General features: G+C 41.8%; 1 protein-coding gene across 8 annotated transcripts in view; it reads left to right on the top strand.

The window, feature by feature from the left end:
• The window catches only part of TNRC6C (trinucleotide repeat containing adaptor 6C), a 619,746-nt gene that overhangs the window by 560,061 nt on the left and 37,287 nt on the right, over positions 1-22,398 (top strand). For 7 of the 8 annotated variants that reach the window (XM_059732172.1, XM_059732174.1, XM_059732173.1 and 4 more), the window contains 3 exons: positions 211-2,802; positions 20,522-20,731; positions 21,573-21,739. In XM_059732172.1, coding sequence (XP_059588155.1) covers positions 211-2,802; positions 20,522-20,731; positions 21,573-21,739 — 2,969 coding nt within the window. The remainder of the gene's footprint in view (positions 1-210; positions 2,803-20,521; positions 20,732-21,572; positions 21,740-22,398) is intronic. The other variant, XM_019494291.2, reaches the window with a different exon arrangement.

Genomic DNA, 22,398 nt, shown 5'->3' with positions numbered 1-22,398 from the left:
ACGTGTTTTAGCCAGAAACGTAGTAGGTGCTTAGTTTGATACACAAGATTATCTTATACACTTCTTTATAAAGTATTGTAGTCTGTATTTTAGCTTGATTTTAAGTTTAACGTAGAGTACTGTATCGCAACTCAGTCAAATGTAGTAAGTGGTAGTTTTTAACAAATTTTGGATGCTGACTGATTTTGTCTTTTGTCTAATCCTTTGCAGATCTCAGTCACAGTGGATTGGGAGACCATTATGAAAATTCCCACTGGGGACAGCAGCCCACTTTCAGAAGTGAAGGCAACTGCAGTTGGGATAAAGTGATAATAGACAGGACTGACAAGGAGGCGTGGCCTTCCATTACAGGAACTGAGACTGAATCTGCCTCAGAATGTACTACAGACACTGACTCTGCCTCCAACTGTGGCTCAGAGAACAGTAGCATGGCTACAGGGAGTGCCCAAGGCAACTTCACTGGACATACAAAGAAAACTAATGGCAATAACGGCGCCAATGGAGCACTCATCCAAAGCACTTCTAACCAGAGTGCCCTTGGAGCTGGTGGAGCAAATGGTAATGGAAACTCAGCCAGAGTATGGGGTGTGGCCACAGGCTCCAGCTCTAGCCTAGCTCACTGCTCTGCCAGTGGTGGGGATGGAAAGATGGACAACATGATTGGAGATGGTAGAAGTCCAAACTGCTGGGGTGCTTCCAACTCAAATGCTGGCATTAATCTTAACCTTAACCCTAATGCCAATCCAGCTGCCTGGCCTGTACTCGGACATGAAGGAACTGTGGGAGCAGGCAACCCTTCCAGTATTTGCAGTCCAGTCAGTGCCATAGGTCAAAACATGGGCAACCAGAATGGGAACCCAACAGGCACCTTAGGTGCTTGGGGAAATTTGCTGCCGCAAGAGAGCACAGAACCACAAACGTCCACTTCTCAGAATGTGTCTTTCAGCGTACAACCTCAGAACCTTAACACTGATGGACCAAATAACACTAACCCCATGAACTCTTCACCAAACCCTATCAATGCAATGCAGACAAATGGACTGCCGAACTGGGGGATGGCTGTTGGTATGGGGGCCATCATCCCGCCCCACCTGCAAGGCCTTCCTGGTGCTAATGGAACATCAGTTTCTCAAGTCAGTGGGGGCAATGGTGAAGGAATGGGCAATTCAGTGTGGGGGATATCCCCAGGTAATCCTGCCACAGGAAACAGCAATTCTGGGTTCAGTCAGGGGAATGGAGACACTGTGAACTCAGCATTAAGTGCTAAACAAAATGGATCCAGCAACGCTGTGCAAAAGGAAGGAAATGGAGCAAGTGCATGGGATTCAGGACCTCCAGCAGGTCCTGGGGTACTAGCATGGGGCAGGGGCAGTGGCAACAGTGGTGTTGGTAGTATGCATTCTGGAGCTTGGGGCCACCCCAACCGTAACACCAGTAATGGTGTTAATGGTGAATGGGGCAAGCCCCCAAACCAGCATTCCAATAGTGACATCAGTGGGAAAGGATCAACAGGGTGGGATAGCCCTAGTGTTACTAGCCAGAATCCTGCCATGCAGCAGGGCAATGAACAAATGAACTCTTGGGCCAAAGCTGCAGCATCTGGCACCACAGCTAGTGAAGGAAGTAATGATAGTGGTGGATGTCAAAATGAAGGCAGTACTGGGAGAGAAGGAGCTGGAGAGGGCCGAAGGAGAGACAAAGGGATGATAGACCAAGGGCAAGTCCAGTTGCCAAGGAATGACCTTGACCCAAGGGTCCTGTCCAATACTGGGTGGGGACAGACTCCGGTAAAGCAAAACACTGCCTGGGAATTTGAAGAATCCCCAAGGTCTGAACGAAAGAATGACAATGGGACGGAGGCCTGGGGTTGTGCAGCTACTCAGTCTTCAAACTCAGGGGGGAAGAATGATGGGTCCATCATGAACAGTACAAATACCTCTTCAGTATCTGGGTGGGTCAGCTCTCCACCTGCAGCTGTTCCAACAAATACAGGTTGGGGAGACAACAACAACAAAGCGCCAAATGGCCCAGGGGGATGGGGAGAATCAGCAAGCTCTACTGCTGTCAATAATGCTGCTGCTGCCAAAAGCGGCCACGCTTGGAGTGGGACCGCAAATCAGGAGGACAAATCACCTACCTGGGGTGAACCTCAGAAACCCAAATCTCAAAACTGGGGAGATGGACAGAAATCAAATCCAAGCTGGACTTCAGGAGGTGGAGATTGGGCAGATTCATCATCTGTCCCTGGACACATGGGTGATGGGAAAAAGAATGGATCGGGATGGGATGCTGACAATAGATCAGGGTCTGGTTGGAATGATACTACAAGGTCTGGGACCAGTGGATGGGGAAATGGCACAAACACCAAGGCTAATACAGGTACAAGTTGGGGGGAATCATTAAAACCTAGCCCCCAGCAAAACTGGGCTAATAAACCCCAGGATAACAATGTGAGTTCCTGGGGAGGAGCTGCTTCTGTTAAACAGACTGGGTCAGGATGGGTTGGTGGGCCAGTGCCACCCAAACAAAAAGATAACAGTGAGGCAACTGGCTGGGAAGAGCCTTCGCCACCATCCATTCGCCGCAAGATGGAAATTGATGATGGTACCTCAGCTTGGGGCGACCCTAACTACAACAACAACAAGACTGTAAACATGTGGGATAGAAACAACCCTATAATTCAGAGCAGTACCACCACCACTACCACCACCACTACCACCATTATCAACACCAATATGGCTGAACCTCAGCCACTGCACCAGTCAAGTGCCCAGCCCAACCGGTCCCCACTGCTTGGTCCAGGTATGAAAACAATTTCATTTTCCTTTAAGACAGAAACAGGACAGAATGAAAATAAGTTCATTGTTATTTCTAACGTATACAATTACATTTACCTATATTTTAAGTCCTGTGTACGCATTCTGATACTAAACAGCAACTTGGGTATATGTATCACTAATATGAGTAATGGTACAAAAATGAGAACTGGTTGATTTTCCATTTCTTCAACGTTTAATGTCATTTAACAATTTATTATTCAGTTTTTCAGGGAGGCTTTAAAAAGTTACAATCATACAGTTTTGTGGGTTGTGTTTATTAAAATGAAAAAAAAATACAAATACATTCTTAACTTCAGTGCTCTTAGTTGCTCTGCAGGAAACTTGATGATCTGAGGGATGCTTTGTATTACCATAAAAGGATTGACAGAATCCAGGTGTGAAAAAGGACCCACTAAATTGTATGTACTTGGGGAAAGATGGGGAGCAGAATCCTGCAAGAAATCATTATGGCAGGATCTGTGGTCAAGGGCCGTTGAGCTAAGATGGCAGTAGGGGAAATCTTGGGCAAGTCTATACTCACTTGTCTTAAGTTGGTCAGATTTGCTCCATAGGATGAACTTGTGGAAGCTAAGTTTGAATTCACTGAACTCAAGAAAAAGGGGAAACATCATCAGTTGTCTCAACATTTTTGGAGTAAAGGTACTGGTCCTGAATACATCTATCAGAAATTAATTTTGGCACAGTAGTACTTACTTGACTAGTTTTGCGTTCTCCATGTGTCAGTTTTTAAAGACCCAGGAAGAGGGATTGCTGCAATACTATTAAAGTGCATTAGGGATTTTTATTTTTTGTTATTATTACAGCAGCATATAATGTAAACTGTCCATAAGAAATACTTTTTTGGATATCTATGGCTAGGAGCAGATGTTACATTTGTTCCTGAGCAAGTTGTGCTTGTGTTTATCCTGGGATTGGCATGCACACACATCATACTTCCATTATTGAGTGGTTGAATGCAGTGCAGTATTTCTACCATCAATTCAGTGATGCAGGCCTGGGATAAATGTAGAGATGTGCTTTGCATTATCCCAAGATAAATTGTTAATATTTCTTATCTGGGAAACTTTTTGTAGGATTTACCTCAGAACAATGGATATGAACTTCTGAAATTTCACTTTGTCCTAGGATAAAATTGTTTAAATGTGATGTCTGTTTATAGTCTAGTAGACTTAGAGTATTATTTATTGAGGTATTGTAAACAAAAACTGGCCTATGTAGATTGGCAAACAGTTCAGCTCCAGTTCTGTTACCTTTCTGATGTTGTACATATTTGGTACCCTCAGTAATAATTAAATACCATTTTTATTAATTCTTTGGTACCTGGAATCAGATTGTCTTTGAGAATAAGCACTGAAGTAGAGACAAGTAAGTCTTCTCTAGGTCATAGATATGAATTCAGCAGGATTTGACTTTTAATTGCTGCACAGGTAGGCAAAAGAGCATGTAATCTTACTTTTTTTTCCATTTATGACCATGTCTAGTCTGCCTTTTTTTGAATTAAGGCAGGGTAATTTCATGCATGCATCCCAGAATCAACCCCTTCTCCCCCTACCGCCATTGTCCCCAGAATACAGGTGTCAGAACCTGCAATAATTCATCTATTACTTTGTTTCTATAACCACCTCTTACTCTCCTAATGAGAAGGTAAAAGCTTAATGGATTTATATCTTAAAACAGGTTGGCCATTATGTCCAGCTCTTGAAATCACTTGGACTAGTCTCTAGTCTTAAAATGACTATTCCATTGGACTGTTACCTTTGCACAGCCCTGCTGATAAATCTAGAAGTTTAATTAGGAAAATCAGTATTTTCATTTTTCTAGCTAAAGGCATGATACAAGATGCAGCAGTAGTTAACGTATAGATTATTCATACCCCCCCCCCCCCCCCCCGCCCCAACTGTACTTGTCTGCCAGGTTGTAATTATTTCAGGAGGAAGGCTTCAGTCTTCTCGGGCTCCATAATCTTATACTGAAGTAGTTTTTTATTCATTTGCCAACCTAAAAAGAATAGTAATTTGGTCACATTCCCTGGTTCTATGTAGTAGTTGTCTTAAATTACCAGATTCCACTCAGTTTGCTTTCAGTGAAATACCATTTTATTGATTTAAAGAGTAAGCGGGTAGGGAAACAAAGTTAGATCCCTTAAGAATAATACCTTTACAAATTCTATGGAAAAATCGCTAGTCTGGTTGAAGCTTAGTAACAGATTTTTTTTTTAACTGCCTAGATTTATAGCCTGACAGAAAAAGGTTCTGCAGCTTAGAGCTCTATAAACTTGATGTCTTTGGTCATGTAACCCATAGTGTCTGACGGCTGTAAACGCCCACATTCTTCCTGCTCTGCTTTTCATGTCCAGGCATCAAAAATTTCATTTATAATTCTTCCTGAGCTTGACATAGAAGTAATCTCCTTTTCTCCCTCTCTTAAAGGCTGTTAGCTGCCATTTTGGCTTTCCGTCAATGCCTAATCGAAGTATCTCAGACTAACTTGAGCTTGTTAATTGTCAGGCCTTGTTGGGTAGCTCTGGAAGGATGCACATCCCAAGTAACACTCTTCTTTCCGTTTGTATCTAATGTGGTCATCAGCATTCTGGGTTATTGTGTCACTCTCACAAATTTTAAACATTATTACACTGACTAGGGAAGATTCTGCAAACTTTGGTTATAGTCCTAACACAAGTTTTTTGGGTCATATATGGTAATAGGAAGTAGGTATTTTTCCCTAATAAGAGTGAGTGTTGTAGGGACAAACAGCAAGAAATAGGAGAAAATAAAGACACACTTTTAAAATAAAATTTACCAGAAACTCTGAAATCTATGTATTGGACATACCCTATTTTCTCACATACAATGTGTGACTTTCCCCCAAAAAATCAGCCCCCCAAATTGGGATGTGTATATTAAGCAGGGAAGCTGTTTTCTTCACTAGAAAAGAAGCACGTCTGGAGACTGTGTCTGCCATACAGGTGCCAAGGTGGCTGCCACTTGTATTTGCCTCTGCAAGTTTGAAGGGGCAGGGTCCTGTGTTAACGCTGTGGCTGAGCACTGTACCATGTGCCTAGAGCAGCTAAAGAGCTGCTGGTAGTACCTTGATGAGGACTGTGATGTGGAAACTACACTTTATTTACAGGAATACATATAAGGAACTAGTAATAGTAAAAAAGTAACAGTCTTGCTATATCCTTGTAATGGTTTGGGGCCTAACCTTGTGTGACATAGAGTAAGTCCTCTTGGGAGCACAGAGCATCCAGGAAGTGCGGTGTTCTTGGAGACAGTCTAAGTGAGGCAGCTGACACCACAAACTTCCTGCTGCCTCACAGTTAACGTAGCAAATCTCACACAAAGTTGGTACCATTTACAAGTTAATTAATTGCTAGTGTGAAAAGGCCATTTCTTTTTTAGAACAGGGAATACCACTTACTCACACAATCAAAAGTGAAAAGGTCATTTTCAAATGGTGCACATTTCATGAGTTATAGTTATTTTCCATTTGCATCATGGCATGAAAAGAATATGATAAAGATTTGTTTTTATTTTTAAATTCTATTTTAACCTCTAACAATTGCTTTCTTTATGAAGCAGACTAATTTTTTAATTGAAGTATATAGGCATGTGTTGAAAATGAATGGATGTTTTGTACTAGAATTTCTCTAAACATATATTTTTTCTAATCCAGCAAAGAAAAATATGATAAGGAGTCAAAACTCCACTGACAGATTGAGACCCAGTATAACCCCAATAACCCAGACATTTTTTCACTCAAAAACAGTTTTTCTTTCTGTTATAATGAATCTTTGATAGAGGAAGAAAACTACTAGGAAACATTTTTAGGTCTGCAAAATAAGGATAACTTCTCTAACCCTATATAGAAGGCCAAAACACAGAACTGATGACCTTTCAGTATATGTCAACTAGGAAGCTTTGTGTAACTTTTTCCACAAGGCTGGCTAAGCCAAGAGACTTGGGATCAGCCACTAAAGTGCACGGTTTTCACTTGTTTCATCCTGTTTGTGAGTGGAGAGCATGCAGTGAGTATTTATATTGGTGAAACACTAACCATAACTCTCTTGTTTGGTTGCTAGCCATCATGCCATTAGCTTGGGCAAGGAGAACTCTATAGCTGTACCTCTGCAATGATCCCTTACTCCTGGGGTGCTCAATCCCCAGCCTACAGGCCAGGTCTGGCTCAGAGTGCTGTCATCTGGCCTACAGGTCTCCCTGTGGGTCTAGAAATTTGGCAGTGGGGGTGTGGTGATACTGCTCCCCAGCTTCCAAATTTCCAGACCCGTGGGGAGCCCCAGGCCCTGCGCATTGGATTCATATTTATATTGTGAATGTGTTTATTATTTTCTGGTTCTAGACAAATATTGCTAAATGATAACTTTGCCTATATATTTATCACCTCGTTATACTTATTACTCATGTTTGTACCCTTTCTGGCAGAGCTCAGGAGACTTTTATTTTAAGTGAATAATGAAAAGTGCCTAGAACATCAGAAACTATACTTGTCCGTTTAAGGCAGCTTCTCCATATTGCCCTGACCAAGTGTCTCCAAATGTGACTAGAGATGTGAAGGCCCGGAAAAAAAACCCAGAAAAAATCAGGGGAAAAACATTTTTTTTCCGAGGACTTTTTTTGTGTTTTTCTGAAAAATTGGAAAAATTGAAAATTTTGGAAAAATTTAAAAAAAACAACCCTCCTATGAAAAATTTTCTTTTAGAACAATGAATAAAATGTTTAAGGCAAGGTGTTCATATATTGCTACCCTTTACTTCTCAAAAATGTTTTCTATTAGTTATGTAATAGGAAGACTTTTATGTAAGACTATCTACTGTATCAGATCATTACAGTTCCTGTACATTGAGGACAAACAGTACAGTACAACTCTCAAATGCAAGAGCAAGATGCATTGCTGCCATTTTCACAAGAGAAGGAAGAAGGATTCAGTGCCTTCTTTGCTTGTGGACTTCCTCTATTTTTTACTTTTGATCTAGAGGTTAGTGGATTTGCTCCTGTCCTCCTGACTAGGCCTCAAAGGACTGGGAGTAGACAGTGGCAACAACATCTATTCATTCCGGTAGAGATTAGAAACAAGGAACTTATTGCCCTGCTTGCTCAAAAGCCTTGGGAGAGGAGACAGAACAAGTCTAAAGGTTTTGGAGTTGGAAGGAACCTGCCTCCTCCTGGCCGTGTGACCTTGAGATCTACAGAGTTGCAGAAGCAGCACAAAGGAGCTGAAAGAAAATATTCTTCTTTATTGAAAGGTAAGAGTTTAGATTTCTCTGAATTCAGTATATTAAACTAGATTTTAGCTGCATTAGTATATTTTCATGACCTATTTAATTCATAATTGAATTCCTACTAATCTGATGTTTTGTGACAAATCACCCAACCTTAGCAGTGTGCTGAGGCCTGCAGGGCAGGGAAGTTGTTCACAGTTAACTGTGAGGAAACCTCTCCTCCATCCATTACTAAATTTGTACATGCTGTAGCTTAGTGTTTATATATGCAAGCTAGCCACTAAATTACATTTTTTCTCTTTCAGCAAAATGATGCTACCAATTTCTAGCATATGGAAGCATTTCCACGCTGCAAGTTTTATTCTGAGAAAAAATATGTGATTTGCAAATACTATCAACTGAAATATGCATTTCCAAATGCTACTAGGATGACCAAACACATCTTTGTATGCAAGTGTCCTGGAGACATTAAAAAATACTTAGTGGGTGTAAGTGAGGAGGAGGTAGATCATGATGATGAAAGTGCAAGGAGCTCTTTCTTACATTCTCAGTCCAGAAGTCCTCCTGCTGCTGCTTCTATAACATCAGCATCACTAAGGGTTGCCCAGTCAACATCCTCAAGTAACCAAATATTATAGCCAGCTATATACACAAGACTCTCAATAGCATCATCTGTAGACAAGATAACACCTGAAGATCAGGAAAAAATTGACCAAGCTCTTGCAAGAGCAGTATATTCTTCTGAGAAACCATTGTCAATACCTAAAAATGCATACTGGCAGGAAGCTTTAAACTTACTAAGACCGTCATACTGTTTGCCCAGCAGACATTCTTTGAGCAAGTCAGAATATGAATGTGTAATGCAATCTGTGCAAGGAAAAATCAATGAAGCACTGTGCCTTGAAGTACTTACAGATGGATGGACAAATGAGTGGGGAGAAGGAATCATAAACTTTATGATAACAACACCTCAACCAGTTTTTTACAGAAGCATTGAAACAGGAGAAAACGGGCATACTGCAGAGTATATCAGTAGTAAAATATGTGAAGTCCTACAGAAGATTGGACATGGTAAAGTATTTGCTTTGCTGACTGACAGTGCAAGTAATGTGAAAGCAGCATGGGAGATCATAATGGATAAATAGCCACATATTACTGCAATAGGATGTGCATCCCATGGGCTAAACTTGCATCTTAATGACAGCATGAAGTTGGACAGTGCAGAAGATCTATAGAAGAGCAAAAGGAGTTATAAAACATGTAAAAGCTACTATATTGTTGCTGCAGTCTTTAAGAAGCAGCAGGAAGAAAAGAATGCAAAGAATAAAATAGTGACACTCAAACTCTAGTAAAATTAGATGGGATGAAGTGGTAATCCCATTTGAAAGTTTACTAAAAAAAAAAGAAGTTTTTCAAGAAACAGTAATAACTGAGGATCTTAAAGTACCCAGAAGTTTAAGGAACACTGTACTTGAGGATGTCGTCTGGGTTCAGTTGCAGAACTCCCTGAAGATCCTAAAACCAATTTCTTCAGCAGTCACTGCATCTGAATCAGAGAGTGTGCTTTTGTCAGACATTCCTTACCAAACAACCCAGATAAAATTAACTGTTTTTGAGAATCTAAGTGTAGCTCCGCTTACAAGTACAGAAGAAAGAAAAGTGAAACTTTATTAACAGATGGAAAGAATTTTGTTGCCAGTCAATTCATGCTGCTGCAAATCTCTTGGACCCAAGATTCAAAGGCAGAAATGTTAGTGTTGATAGCACTGCTACTGCATTTGACTGGATTACAAAACTAGCAACACACTTAGGACTTGATGTTGGAAAGGTACTTTCAAATGTTGCAGAATAAAGAACATCTTCAGGTATTTGGTCCAGGAATGCAGTCTGGGACTCTGCAAAACATATCCTCCCTGGAGCATGGTGGCAAGACCTTTGCACGACACAGCCTCTGACTCTTCTTGCTTCTCACCTGCTTCAGATTCCTGCATCTTCTGCAGCATGTGAAAAAAACTGGTTTATGTTTGTAAATAGTCACACCAAATCAAGAAATAGACTAACAGGTGAAAGAGTAGAGAAGCGTGTCTCAATCCAGGCAAACCTTCAGTTTTCAGAAGTCCATAAAGATGATAAAAATGAAGAATCAGAAGAAGCAAAAACTGCTGATAGTGATAGCTCAGAAAATGAGACTGATTAGAGAGTTTTATTAGCAAAATTTGTATTCAGTGTCTTGAGGTTTTTTTCCCCCTTTTTTTTTTTTTTCTCAGCTCTCCTGTATCTGCTTGACACTGTGGAGGAGAATAAGTCCAGAATACATAATAACTTTTTTGTTTTACTATAATGTTGATGGTTTCTTCTATTTTCAACTTTAATTTTGCCTGCTTCTCATAAGCTGACAAAAACTAAGAGATGCTAGGTTCCTTGAGAGTTCAGCAGCTTATAGCTCCATTTGTAACAAACATTAAAAACATTTTAAGGTAAATTTAGTTAGTAAATTTGTAATTATTGTCTGAATAAACTATACTTTTAAATTTAATAAACATACCAAACATGATAATTTTATGAGCAAACTAAGTTATACATAATATATTTTATGTTCTTAAGGTAGCAGAGTGAATTTGGATCTGTAAACGGTGCTAAGAAAATAAGTACTGCATATATTTGTTTTTCCCAAAATTTCCCTTCTATTTGGGAAAAAAAATGTTTTTTTTCCCCATGGTTTCAAAATTTCCGGAAATTTTACATCTCTAAATGTGACCTAAAGAGTACTACCTCTAAGAGTGAAGTCAGTCTGGGTCTCCTGTTTGTTACAGTTCTTTGTGCCTCTGTGGAAACTAACAAGAATACAAATTAATGTTGTTTGCATAATTGGACAAGGAACAGATCTGAAATCACAGGCTACTTTCACATGGACTTCCAAGCTTTTTTCTGTGTTATTGTAAACCGGTGGTTTAGAAGTTGGTGATCAAGCAATTTAAATGCTATGATTTGAAAAACTTAAAGCTAAAGGAAGAAAATCCCTTGAAGAATTTAAACTATATGAACAAGCTAGAAATGTTTCTTTTTTAACTAATGCAAAACGGAATTAGTACGTCTCACTGATGTATCCTGACTTACTATGCCACAGCCTTGCTAACAGAGACTCTTCCTAGACTCCTGATCTAATCAAAGTACTGAAGACAACTGAAAACATAGAGGACAAGTCAACTTTAAAGGCCACTTCAGCAGATAAATGTAGAAAAGGCCATTCTTTTGTAGCTTAAGATGTTTTCATTTATCCTCTTCAGTTTTTAGTGTAAAACTATATGAAGAAACATTTATGAAGGGCTGTGAGTAATTAGGCCAATATCTTAAGTTTCTTTTAACATAATTTTTTGTGTGTAATTTCTTAGGTTTCTAAAAACAGAACTAAGAACAGAATTTCCATCTCATGGAACCGTAATGAACCTCCTCAGAGGTGATCATCACAGTTTGAACCAAGGACCTTTAGATCCACAGCACAGATCTCGACCACTTAAGCTAAAGGAGAAACTGGTAACAGTAGTAGGCTGTTATCTTCTGTGTGGACCATCCAGTAAAAGGTCGGGGAGGACATGTCCTGCTTTGCTAGTCACTTACGTTATATTTGCTAGACTGCAGAAGAATCTTAGGAACCCTGGTTTCTGTTCCTGGATTAGAAAAAGCACCTTAATTGCAAGACAGGGTATTTATGCGAAAAACATTGCGACCAGGGCCAGTCTAACCATTAGGCTAACTAGGCGATTGCCTGGGGTGCCAAAATTATATGCAGAACAAAAGGTGTTTCTGAATTTGCGGAACTGAAAGCACGAAAAGCAAAGTTCTAGTTTTTTCCACAAATGTTCATGAGGATTTTCCTTTAATTGTATATGTATTATAATACATTTTATTTGTTTTTGCAGTATAATTGTGTTAGGGTTAATGAAAAGTGTGAAACGGTCAATATATTTTTGGGGGGTTTTTTTGTTTTATTGTTCATTTCAGATATCAAATAAGTACATGTAAAAGTTCATTCTAGACTTCTTATTTTTCTCTATATTGGAAGTGGTGGGGGTGCCGAGGTACACAGTTCACCTCGGGCGCCAATTACCCTTGGACCGGCCTTGATTGCGACTCACTAGCTGACACTTGGGTTTGTTGTGTGGAGACCATATTTATTCCAGGCATTACCAAAGGAAACCCTGTACAAACTGTTTCCGTACCTATAATCAATTAGAGTTGGGGTTGCAGGCTTGATCTGGCCCATGGAGCAGAAGCTTTGGCTTCATTTGACAGCAGGGGACTCGTGCTTTACCATGGCTAAGTAGCAGATAGAAGCAGGAGTAGAGAGAAGAAGCAGCTGGGTCCTAGTGCTAGCCAACTGCAAAACATTACTGATTCCTGAATTAAGGGGTATGGAGCTTTATCTTAGTAATAAAAGCTGTTAAATAAATGTACATGGTTATGCGAAAGAACTAAGAACAAAATATATTGCCTTTTCCTGGCTCTACACTCGGGCACACTGTTTCTTGGGCCAAAGGGGTTGCTTCTGGATCTTTCCCCCAAAGATCCAGCTCCATGGACACTTTATTTCAACCAGACTGGAGCTTGAAAGCACTCAGTGAAGTTACACGCAGCAAGGTTAGTGAGATTTGGATTATGCTCAATACAGGTGCAACATTCAGGGATTTTAGTACCAAATCTAAAGCATTTTCAAAGGCTGTCAAATTTGAATATATACATGTTCATGGGGACAGGAAAAGATGCCTTTGTCAAATTTCAAGGTTATGGTCCAAACCTGGAGATCAGAAAAACAGTTAGAAATACATTTTAGTTGTATGCATTTTGATTGACAGCGTTCTAAACAACAATAGGGAATTCTGATGTGAAGGGTAGGCAGCCTTAACTGCTGGGAGCACTACTAGTTGTACCCATTATTTACCTGTTACAGAATTAAGTTACCTGTGCAATGAAGGGATGGTAGACTACCAGTGTTTTATATGACACTGAATTTTATTATTTAGTGGCCCATTCTCCAAAAAACTTCAAAATACTTTGAATACAGTAACTAAAAAGATGAAGGTTGATGGAAACATATTAATGTACACTTGATCAAGACACTAAGGATTTTTTTATGTTGCAAGAAAATAAAATGATATTTAACACAATAAATATGCTTGTTCCTGCCTGTTTCCTTGTCAGCATCTAGTGGAGACAATACCAGACTAGGTAGTCCGATCCATGTAGCCATTCCAGTGTTCCTATAGGTATGTTAGAATGGAAAGAAGTGCAGGAGACCCTTCCTTCCATTGCACCTGTACTGGAGGTTATCTGACTCTCTGCATTGGGGAGTGCAAGGTAAGTAGCTGTCCAGAGCTGCTAACCTCCCAACATCCCTGAAAAGAAATCTAATTTTTCTACATAATCTGTTTTTCCCCACCTGTTCTAACCCACCCTCCACCCCCACCCCTGCTTTTTAGTAACCTGTGTGCAGTCCTATCTCTTGCTTTTCATGGACAAGATAGATTAAAAGAAAAATCACCATTTATCATAGGGCACTTAGCTGTCTCCTGCCATAGTTAAGCAAGTATATATTTTCCTCTTGGTTATCAAGGTGTGGCTTACTTTTTTGGCTGAGACCTAGTTGTTTTATTTCTGAAAATAAATTCTGCTGTGTCTGATGTACTTATTCCTTACTAGAATCACTGTGTTCCTTGATTTTCCTGATTTGTAGCATTAAAAGAATGGCTGCATGCATCAGCAGATGCTTTCTTGTAGAGCAGGACTGTCCAAAAAGTGCCACCCGCAAGGGATTAATTTGTAGCCCCTGGGTTCCCACTCGGCTTCTGCTCCCTCCATTGCTGTGGCTGCACCAACCGCTGGGGGTCTCCAGACTCCTTTGTCCCCTGGCTTCCACCTTCTGACCCCATCTCGGTTGAGGTGTGGTACGTGGCAGAGCCTGTGGCCACTCTTCCATGCAGCGGGGGAGCTGAGAGTGGGGACTAAGATGCTAGGGGAGTGTGGAGAGAAGAAGGGACATTACTTAGAAGTTGGGCAGCCCTGTTGTAGTTGGAAAGACACTTTAACTGAATGTCCTCTATTTTTTTTTTTAAACTGATCTCTGGTTGCCTAGAGATTTTGTTTCAAGAAACTTGCTGTATCTTATTTAAAAAAACCGTACAAACTGAAGTTTCCTTTAAGCAGACATGTAGAAAACGATCAAAATGATATAAATAGTTTAAGCCAGTGGTTCTCAACCTTTTTCATTTTGGGACACATTTGCCAAGATTGATGGTTTATCAGGACCCATGCCCCCCTCACCCTGCCAGTGCCCAACCCACAGCCTCCTGCCACCTGGGCCCTGCTGGCGCCCCTCATCCCCAAGCCACAGCTCCCTGCCGTTCCCTTCCCTCCCCCAAACCATGCTGGTGCCCTTCATTCCCAATCCGCAGTCCCCTGCCCTGCCCAGCCCTGCCAGAGGGGCTCCCCAGCTGTCTCCATCCCACTTGGGCGAGAGCATGAGCAGTGAGTGCAGGCCCCTGCGTGTATGGGCACTTCCCCATGCTGCTGGGCAAGCCCCATACTTACCTGCATCCAGTGGCTGGAGCTGCTCCCATTACCCAACCTAACTTTATGCTGGCCGTGTGCATCTGCACGTGCAGACTCGCATGCACCTGCTGCCTCCAACTATCCTAAGCAGCTGCTTGCAGGCTGGAACTCTGCTAGCTTGCAAGGGGAAACCCACGCTTTCACAGGTTTTTCTGGGGACCTGCTCACGACCCTTTCAAATACTCTTGTGACCCACTTTTGGGTTGCGACTCACTGGTTGAGAAACACTGGTTTAAGTTATTACTGGTATGTTACTAGCGCAGCCTTTCAAATACAGCCTGGCAAAACTTCATAAAGCATTTAATTTCCATGTACCCTATTTTAACACATTTTATAGGCTACCTCATTAAGAAAGAGATGAGTAGTACTGGAGAGCCTTACCTACTCAGTAGGAAAATGCTTGGCCTGGGCAGATAGAGGCCATGTACAAATGTTCATTTCTAGCAGCAGAAAATTTCTGCCGCTAGAAATGATTTCATAGACACTATAGATTTCATAGACATTAGGGCTGGAAGAGACCTCGGAAGATCAGCCCCCTGCCCTAGGGGCAGGAAGTCAGCTGAGGGTCACAGGATCCCAGCAAGATAAACACAATTTTCTCTTGAGGATGTTCAGAGTAGGTGCTCGAACCACCTCCGATGGCAAGCTATTCCAAACCTTGGGGCTCGGACAGCGAAGAAATTCTTCCTTATGTCCAGCCTGAAATGGTCTCGCAGGAGTTTATAACCGTTCGACCTTGTCATCCCTTGGGGGGCTCTGGTGAACAATTATTCCCCCAGATCCTGGTGAACACCCCTGATAAACTTATAGGTGGCCACCAGATCACCCCTGAGCCTGCACTTTTCCGGATTGAAGAGTCCCATGGCTCTCACTCAGCCTGTCGTCGTAAGGTCTGTTTTCCTGACCTCTGATCATGCGCGTGGCTCTTCTTTGGACTCTCTCAAGCTTCTCCACATCCTTTTTGAATTGTGGAGCCCAAAACTGGATGCAGTACTCCAGCAGCAGCCTCCCCAAGGCCGAGTACAACGGGAGAATGACTTCCTGGGATTTGCTTTAGAATGATTCTGGGAGAGGGAGCAGTGCAGACATTGTCTGCAACCACCCCATCTCCTCTCTTCCTTGCACTTTCCCAATCCCGGGGTGACCCCAGCTTGGGAGGCTGCTCCAGTTCTGTACCTGGGAGGGCTGGAATAACAGGAAAAAGCCCCTGCCTGCTACTCCAGTGTGAGAAGCAGGCAGCTGGTAATGCTGCTCTTTTCACTCGGCTCCTGGGCACCAGGAGCTGAGAAGATCAAGTGCTGTGACAAAGACCCTGCTGTTCTACACACCTGGGACTCTGGTGTTAGGAGTAGGCAGGTGCTTTGCCTGTTTCCTTGGGGTGAGCCTTCCCACACTCAGTTCCCAGGCCCCTCTGGCTTACCCTTGCTGCTCACACCGCACAGTTACCAGGGTGGCAAGGGGAAGCCACCAGGGCTCGGGTCTGGACTTGCAGGCTCTCCCCAAATGCACCTCCCAACCCTGCAGGCTTTTAAATAGCTGTCCAGTTGGGCAGCACTGAAGGCAAGGGGAGGCTGATGGGAGCTGGTAAAATCACCACCTCTTCCTGAAACTAGGGACTGCCCAGTTTGGAGAAGAGGTAGAGAGCAGTGGCTGTTCCCCTCCCCTTCTGGACCAGTCCAGTGGGGGATGAGAGCAGCAACCCAAAGCCCCCAGCCTTCTTCTCACTCTGGGTACTTCAGTGTGAGAAGTGGGCAGAGGGCTTGCAGCACTGCAGGCTCCACTCAACTCCTGGTGTTGGAGAGCCAAGCAGAGGGCAGGGCAAGGCCTCGTGCCTCCTGCTTACACCAGGGAGCGGCTGGTGACTACTCCTCCTTTCCCTTCCTGGTCTATGAGAGGGGCAGGAGCAGCTGCCGCCAGTGCCTTCTCCTGGCTGGGGTCACCCTGGTCTCAGGAAGACATAGTGCATGGCCACAGAAGGATTAGGACCACAGTCATCCCTGGCATCTTTAAAGTCCTTAAAGTTAAATAGTTGTGTCCAGGCCCAGAGTGTTGGTACAGAAGTAACAGCATTGACAATTCTGTACTTAGCTTTGAGAAAATAAAATGCACCAAATATTCCCTACTGTTTTGTTCTGATTATTAATACTTACTTCAGCTTTTCTAGAGGTTAGTAGTTAGCAGCACATAAACTCACTTTCCCTGGCCAGCCATAATTTTTAGCTATTCTGCTAATTTTCTGTTTAATTTGATCTGTTGAGGGAGCTTTGAAATCTGAATTTTAATACATTTTGTTTTTATGGAATTATTTATAATATCTTAGTAAAGGGCAGCTTCCTTGGTCGTAATAATTTACATAACATTGTACTGTTCAGCACACTTAAACCACTTAACACAGAATGAGTCATATTACAGTTCTGTAGTCATTAATCAGTGCTACTGCATTTAGAGTAAATAGCACCAAGAGATCTAATCTCTTGGAGTTTTTATTCAACAAACTAATAATTATTATTATTAAAATAATAGCATTTGTGTTCTGAGGTTAAATTTGGGGGTTGAACTAATTATATTTTCCAACATAGACTATGCGCACGTAGGTAGGGGTTTACCTAAATCATGGGGGTACTTACCAATTTTCACGGGTTGATTACAGTGTAACGTTCTAATTCCATGGTCATTTTGCTGCGGTCCCACCCTTTGCTGCTGATTGGCCGAGAAGCCCTGGTGGGATGGGACAAGGAGGCACCCACCATCTTGTCTTCTGCCCTTCATGCTGCCCTACCAGACAGTGCTTTCCTGTCCCACAGCAAGGACTGCTGGTTCCCCCTGGGGAATCAGCATTGTATTTTTTTGGCATTCTTGATTCTGAGGATTTCGTGAACAATTCTGGATTTTGTGATTTCCACAAAATTAGCAAAATCATGAATGAAGTACGTCCCTACACATAGGAATGAATGTAAATACAAAATAATAAATTTTTACCTATGTGCAAATGTACTTTGTTTCCTTTTCTCAGTTGTTTTTGAGGTTATCTTGAGCAGAGGAAGAAAGGTTTTGAAATAGACATTCTGCTACCGTCAAATAAGTTAAAATAAAGGCCAGGTACAATCACAAGCAAAAACTTAAGTAAATATTTTAGCTGAGATGCTGAGCAAAAAAAACATTGTTAAAAGGCTTTGTTCATAAATGTTTGTATGCAAATCTAATATGAAAAATGTACCGTTTTTGGAACACAGTAACTTTGGTTTAAAAATGAAAAGAAGTTACAAATTCCATGAAAGGAAAAATTACGAAGGCATCTCGTTTACATTTATTGGCCGCTGACAGATGTGGGGGGAAAAAACAACACATCACTCTACCAGAAGAGGAAATGCAGCAGTTTGACCTGGCTCTCCCAGCATCTGTATAGATCGCGCACTTCAGCAGGGCTTTGTGGCACTTTTATCTAATAGGTGATTGAATCGGTTCCTGGGTCACACCAAGCTGAAAGTAAAGCACAGGGTTTTTTTCCCCACATCTGAAAGCAGCCATTGATGATATGATTTTTTTTATTGGAGTTGTAGTAAATATGATTAAATCAGTGTTTTGTCTTGAGCACAACTGGGCAATTACAATATATTTTGTAATGGAGAGTAAAAAGTCTGCGAGTAGAGGAAGGTATTTTTTCCTAGTAGTATAGTTTTAGTTTACTATACTGTACCTCGTTCGTGTTTTAAATTGTATCATTTTGTGATAGCTAAATATATTACTCAAGAGAACAAAATGTAATTGTTTTGCAAAATAGGACTTTTATCTTCCAAGATTTTTTTTAACGCTGGAGTAGTACATGAAGTATCTGAAACACCTTATCCAAGCACTCAGTCTTGCTGTTGTGCTGGTCAGTAGCCAGATTGTGAATGGAGTGATGTATGCTGCCTGTGGCATATCCACACCATGCCTGTTACATGAGTACAAGTACCAAGCAGCATGTAGCTTGACCTTGCAAAGACGTCTCTCTGGTAACTGAGGTAGGCTGATTGTCCCCTTCAGAAAGGCCCATAGGGGCTACCTGCAAGCGTAGAGCTGCTTGGTAAGTTCTTACTACATAACCTATGTGCAACTTAAAAAGATAAACTGCATGCAATAAAATTCTGCCTCAAGAAGGGCCAGTGTCTTTTCTTCTATAGCTCTCCATTAGTGCAGAAATTGATGCATCTGCTGTTTAAAAGTCTTTAATTTTTTTTTTCAAAAGTCCCCTTAATTAGGACATCTAAAAAAGGAAAAATATTGCAATAAAATATAGAGTTGTCTTTCATATTGTGAAAATTAAAAGCAGGAATATTCTTTGGCATTTTAGCAGCTAGACCAGAACTATTCTCATCAGAGCTGTTTTTATTTTGTCATTTGTCAGGAGGCGCATCACCTTTTGGCAGTGGGGCTAGTTCTTTTAAAAATATGTATACCAGTACTCATGTCCATATCTGAATGGAAGAGCACAGGTTTTCTTGAATTGAATAAGAGCCTATATGTAGTACATTTTTAAAACTGATGGTCAAATGTTGAACTGTGTGATACCTTCTGAGATATATCTTGTCATGTGGTGTAATTATTTTGTAATTGCTATAGAGCATGTACTTCAGTTTCAGTTCACTGCAAGAACTTCAGTTTCTCTGTAATGTATCACTTGTTATCTAGTCTGGTGTGTGCGCTTTTTACTTTGACTTTAAAAAAAATCAGAGCTGGATTTCAAGTGTCACTCAATATATCTTTTGGGAAACTTGCTTAAGCAGTTGAGTCTTTTAGGAGCATCTGTATATGTTGTCTACCTACATTTTGTATTGGTTACTAGGCAAGACTTTCAAAGTTTGGTTCTTAATCACCAAGCTCAAGAACACTGAAACAAATGAGTAACAAGTAATGGACATGAGTAATTTTTACTTGAGGAAAAGCCTCCTCTAAAGCTTAGTGGTAAAATTAACGTGAGATGAATTTGACTAAGTGATATACCGAAGCCAAGGTGCAGCGACGAAGTCATCTCTTGACAGATGTAAGGTACTACATAACATGAAAAATATATGGCAATAGTGCCTTGAATCTGCAGCCTCCCTACCTGGTTTGGACTAGATTCTAACTTCAGGTGTATCTATCTCTGATATTGAAGGATATTGATTTCCTTAGAGAGCCTTGGGGATTGGAGGAATCCCATAAAAATGATGAAATGATTATGAAATATATCATCTTATTAGAGGTGGTCAGAAAAGATTCAAGTATTTTAGTACTTAAGGTTTATGAAAGCAATTGTAACCATCTGCAAATTGGGGAATAAAAAAGAACTTAAATTAATATCACAGAAACCTTTCAGTTCAGTTGTAGTCCTGGTTGTGTACATTTTCAGTGTTCTGTAAATTTATCTAGTGGAGCGTGGGATCGCCCAAACCCCTACACTTACTGTCCGAGATTAATGTCTCAATTCAGGTGCTGCTTAAGGAGCTGGCTTTTCTTTGAAGGGGTTTGGTACCTCCAGATCAGGGCCATTTGTAAAGCCGTGTGGATAAACTTGCCTGCCCATCTGCCTAAATGCAGTTGGTAAAAATGATTCAGTCTTGACAAATGCATATCATGAAGTTCAATTAAGAAAAAGAAATTTGACAGCAAGTCAAATGGATTTTTTTACATGCCTAATTAAATCCATTGTGTCTGCCCTGCTGCTTTATGCTCTCAACAAAAAAAGCCATTTTAATGATAGATGTAGCTGGAAATGTATTCAGAAAAGGAAACTGTTGTGGTTCTTCTATTTCTTTTCTGTTTTCTCTCAGTTTGATTTATTTTTTTCCCCTTCCCCCCTCTCTTCCTGTTTTAGCAGGCTGGGGAGAGATGCCTGCTGTCCACACAAAGACTGACGCTTCTTGGGGAGAGCCCTCATCCCCTTCTGCTGCAGTTGATAATGGCACTTCAGCATGGGGGAAACCCCCCAGCAGTGGTGCGGGGTGGGGAGATAATTCTGCCGAGTCGGCAGGGACATATGGAAGAACAAGTGCTCCAGCTGCTGCCCCAGCACTGTGCAAACCAGGTAAATGCATGCATTAGTGTTATTTTGAATGGGGAGCGGGATAGAAAGTGGGAGGTATAGTCAGCATGCATTTTTCAGTAATATTTGGTTCCCATATCTTTGTCCAGTTAAGATGTTTTTTAGTTTCAACTGTGATTTAGAAAATGTCATAGTATTTTTACACTAGGATTCAAAGTTATTGGGTATTGAATATATATGTATCCTTGGTACACAATTATGAATAATCTGCTAAAGATATACAGAAGGGGGAACTGTAAGCTCAAACACAAATGTGCTTAATTCTTATCTCACTCATAAAATGTGAACAGCTATGTCGATCTAGTCACTAACTAGATGAAAAGCAGGTAAACTTAGTGGGAGCCTCCAGATGAGCTCCCTGGAGTGTGTTTCTCCAGGGACAAATAGCAGCGGCACATAGCTGTAGCCACTATTTTCAACTGTGTTTCTCAGGGATAAGAGTGTTAGCTAGAAGGCTAAGATCCACAAGAGGAGGAGATAATATGTATGTTTAGTGGCTGGGCACGGCTTTGGAACTATATTTCTTAAGAGAATGGAATTAACACAGATATCACTGTCTTCAGGATAAAAACAAGACCGTTTTTTGCTACTTTCCCCACAATAATAATAATAATTTTTTTTTATTGTTATTATTCACCCCTTCTCTCCCACTTATGGGACGAGAACTAAAGATTAATGTTTGTTAAGCTTTTTGAAGAACCTGTATTACTTGGAAAAATGTTTGGCTGCTAAGGTAATGAATACAGTATGAATGAATGTATCTGTAAACTTAAGGGTTTAAAGTCTACAGAGAAAATTACTAGAAGTATTTCTTTCTTCCCAGCTTCAAAATCTATGCAAGAAGGCTGGGGCAGTGGTGGGGATGAAGTGAATCTCAGTACTAGTCAGTGGGAAGATGAAGAAGGAGATATGTGGAATAATACTGCTTCACAAGAGAGCAATTCCTCCTGTAATTCCTGGGGGAATGCCCCGAAGAAAGGACTTCCAAAGGTAGGACTAAGATAAAAAACGGCTATGGAAATGGGTACGGTTAGAGTGCAGCAGTTCTGGCAACATATGTTATATGTTTTCTTTATAAACATATCTCCAGCAGCATCCACTGGATCCAACTCTTCCCTGAGCCTGCGAGGGGAGCAGCATCTGGCGGGCTTCCAGCACGTGGGCTTGGGGCAGAGTTGGATCTGGCGGGTGCTGCCTGCAAGCTGGGGCAGCACCCATGCAGCTAGCACCCCACCTGGGTGCCCTGGGGGTGCTGCTGCCACAGAGGGAAGAACCAGGCCCCTTCGCAACTCAAGGGCTTCATGGCCCAGCAGCAGCTCGTGCAGGCAGGCTCCGCTGAGAGGAAAAAAATTAAGCGGCAAGGGACCTGGTCCCTTTTTTCCTCCTGCCCCCCTCCTCCCCCCCCCACGCGCCCACGGAGCCTGCCTGCCTCTCCTGTGGCTGGGGGGTAAGCTGCAGGGGGCCCCAGACCCTCCCTTCACAGCAGCAGCACCCACCTGCTAGCAGCCCATCCAGGCAGCCCCAGGGTGTGCCAGTACCACGGAGGGCAGGCCCGGCCTCCCCGCAGCTCAGCGGCTGCTCGACCTGCCGGCAGCTCGCCCCCCCAGCTGTGGGAGAGGTGGACCAGCTCTGCAAGGGGGGAAAAAAGG

Source organism: Alligator mississippiensis, chromosome 8 (genome assembly GCF_030867095.1).
Source record: "Alligator mississippiensis isolate rAllMis1 chromosome 8, rAllMis1, whole genome shotgun sequence".
NCBI classification, from domain to species: domain Eukaryota; kingdom Metazoa; phylum Chordata; order Crocodylia; family Alligatoridae; genus Alligator; species Alligator mississippiensis.
Note: the sequence above shows the minus strand (reverse complement) of the source record. Positions and strands in the feature narration are given on the sequence as shown.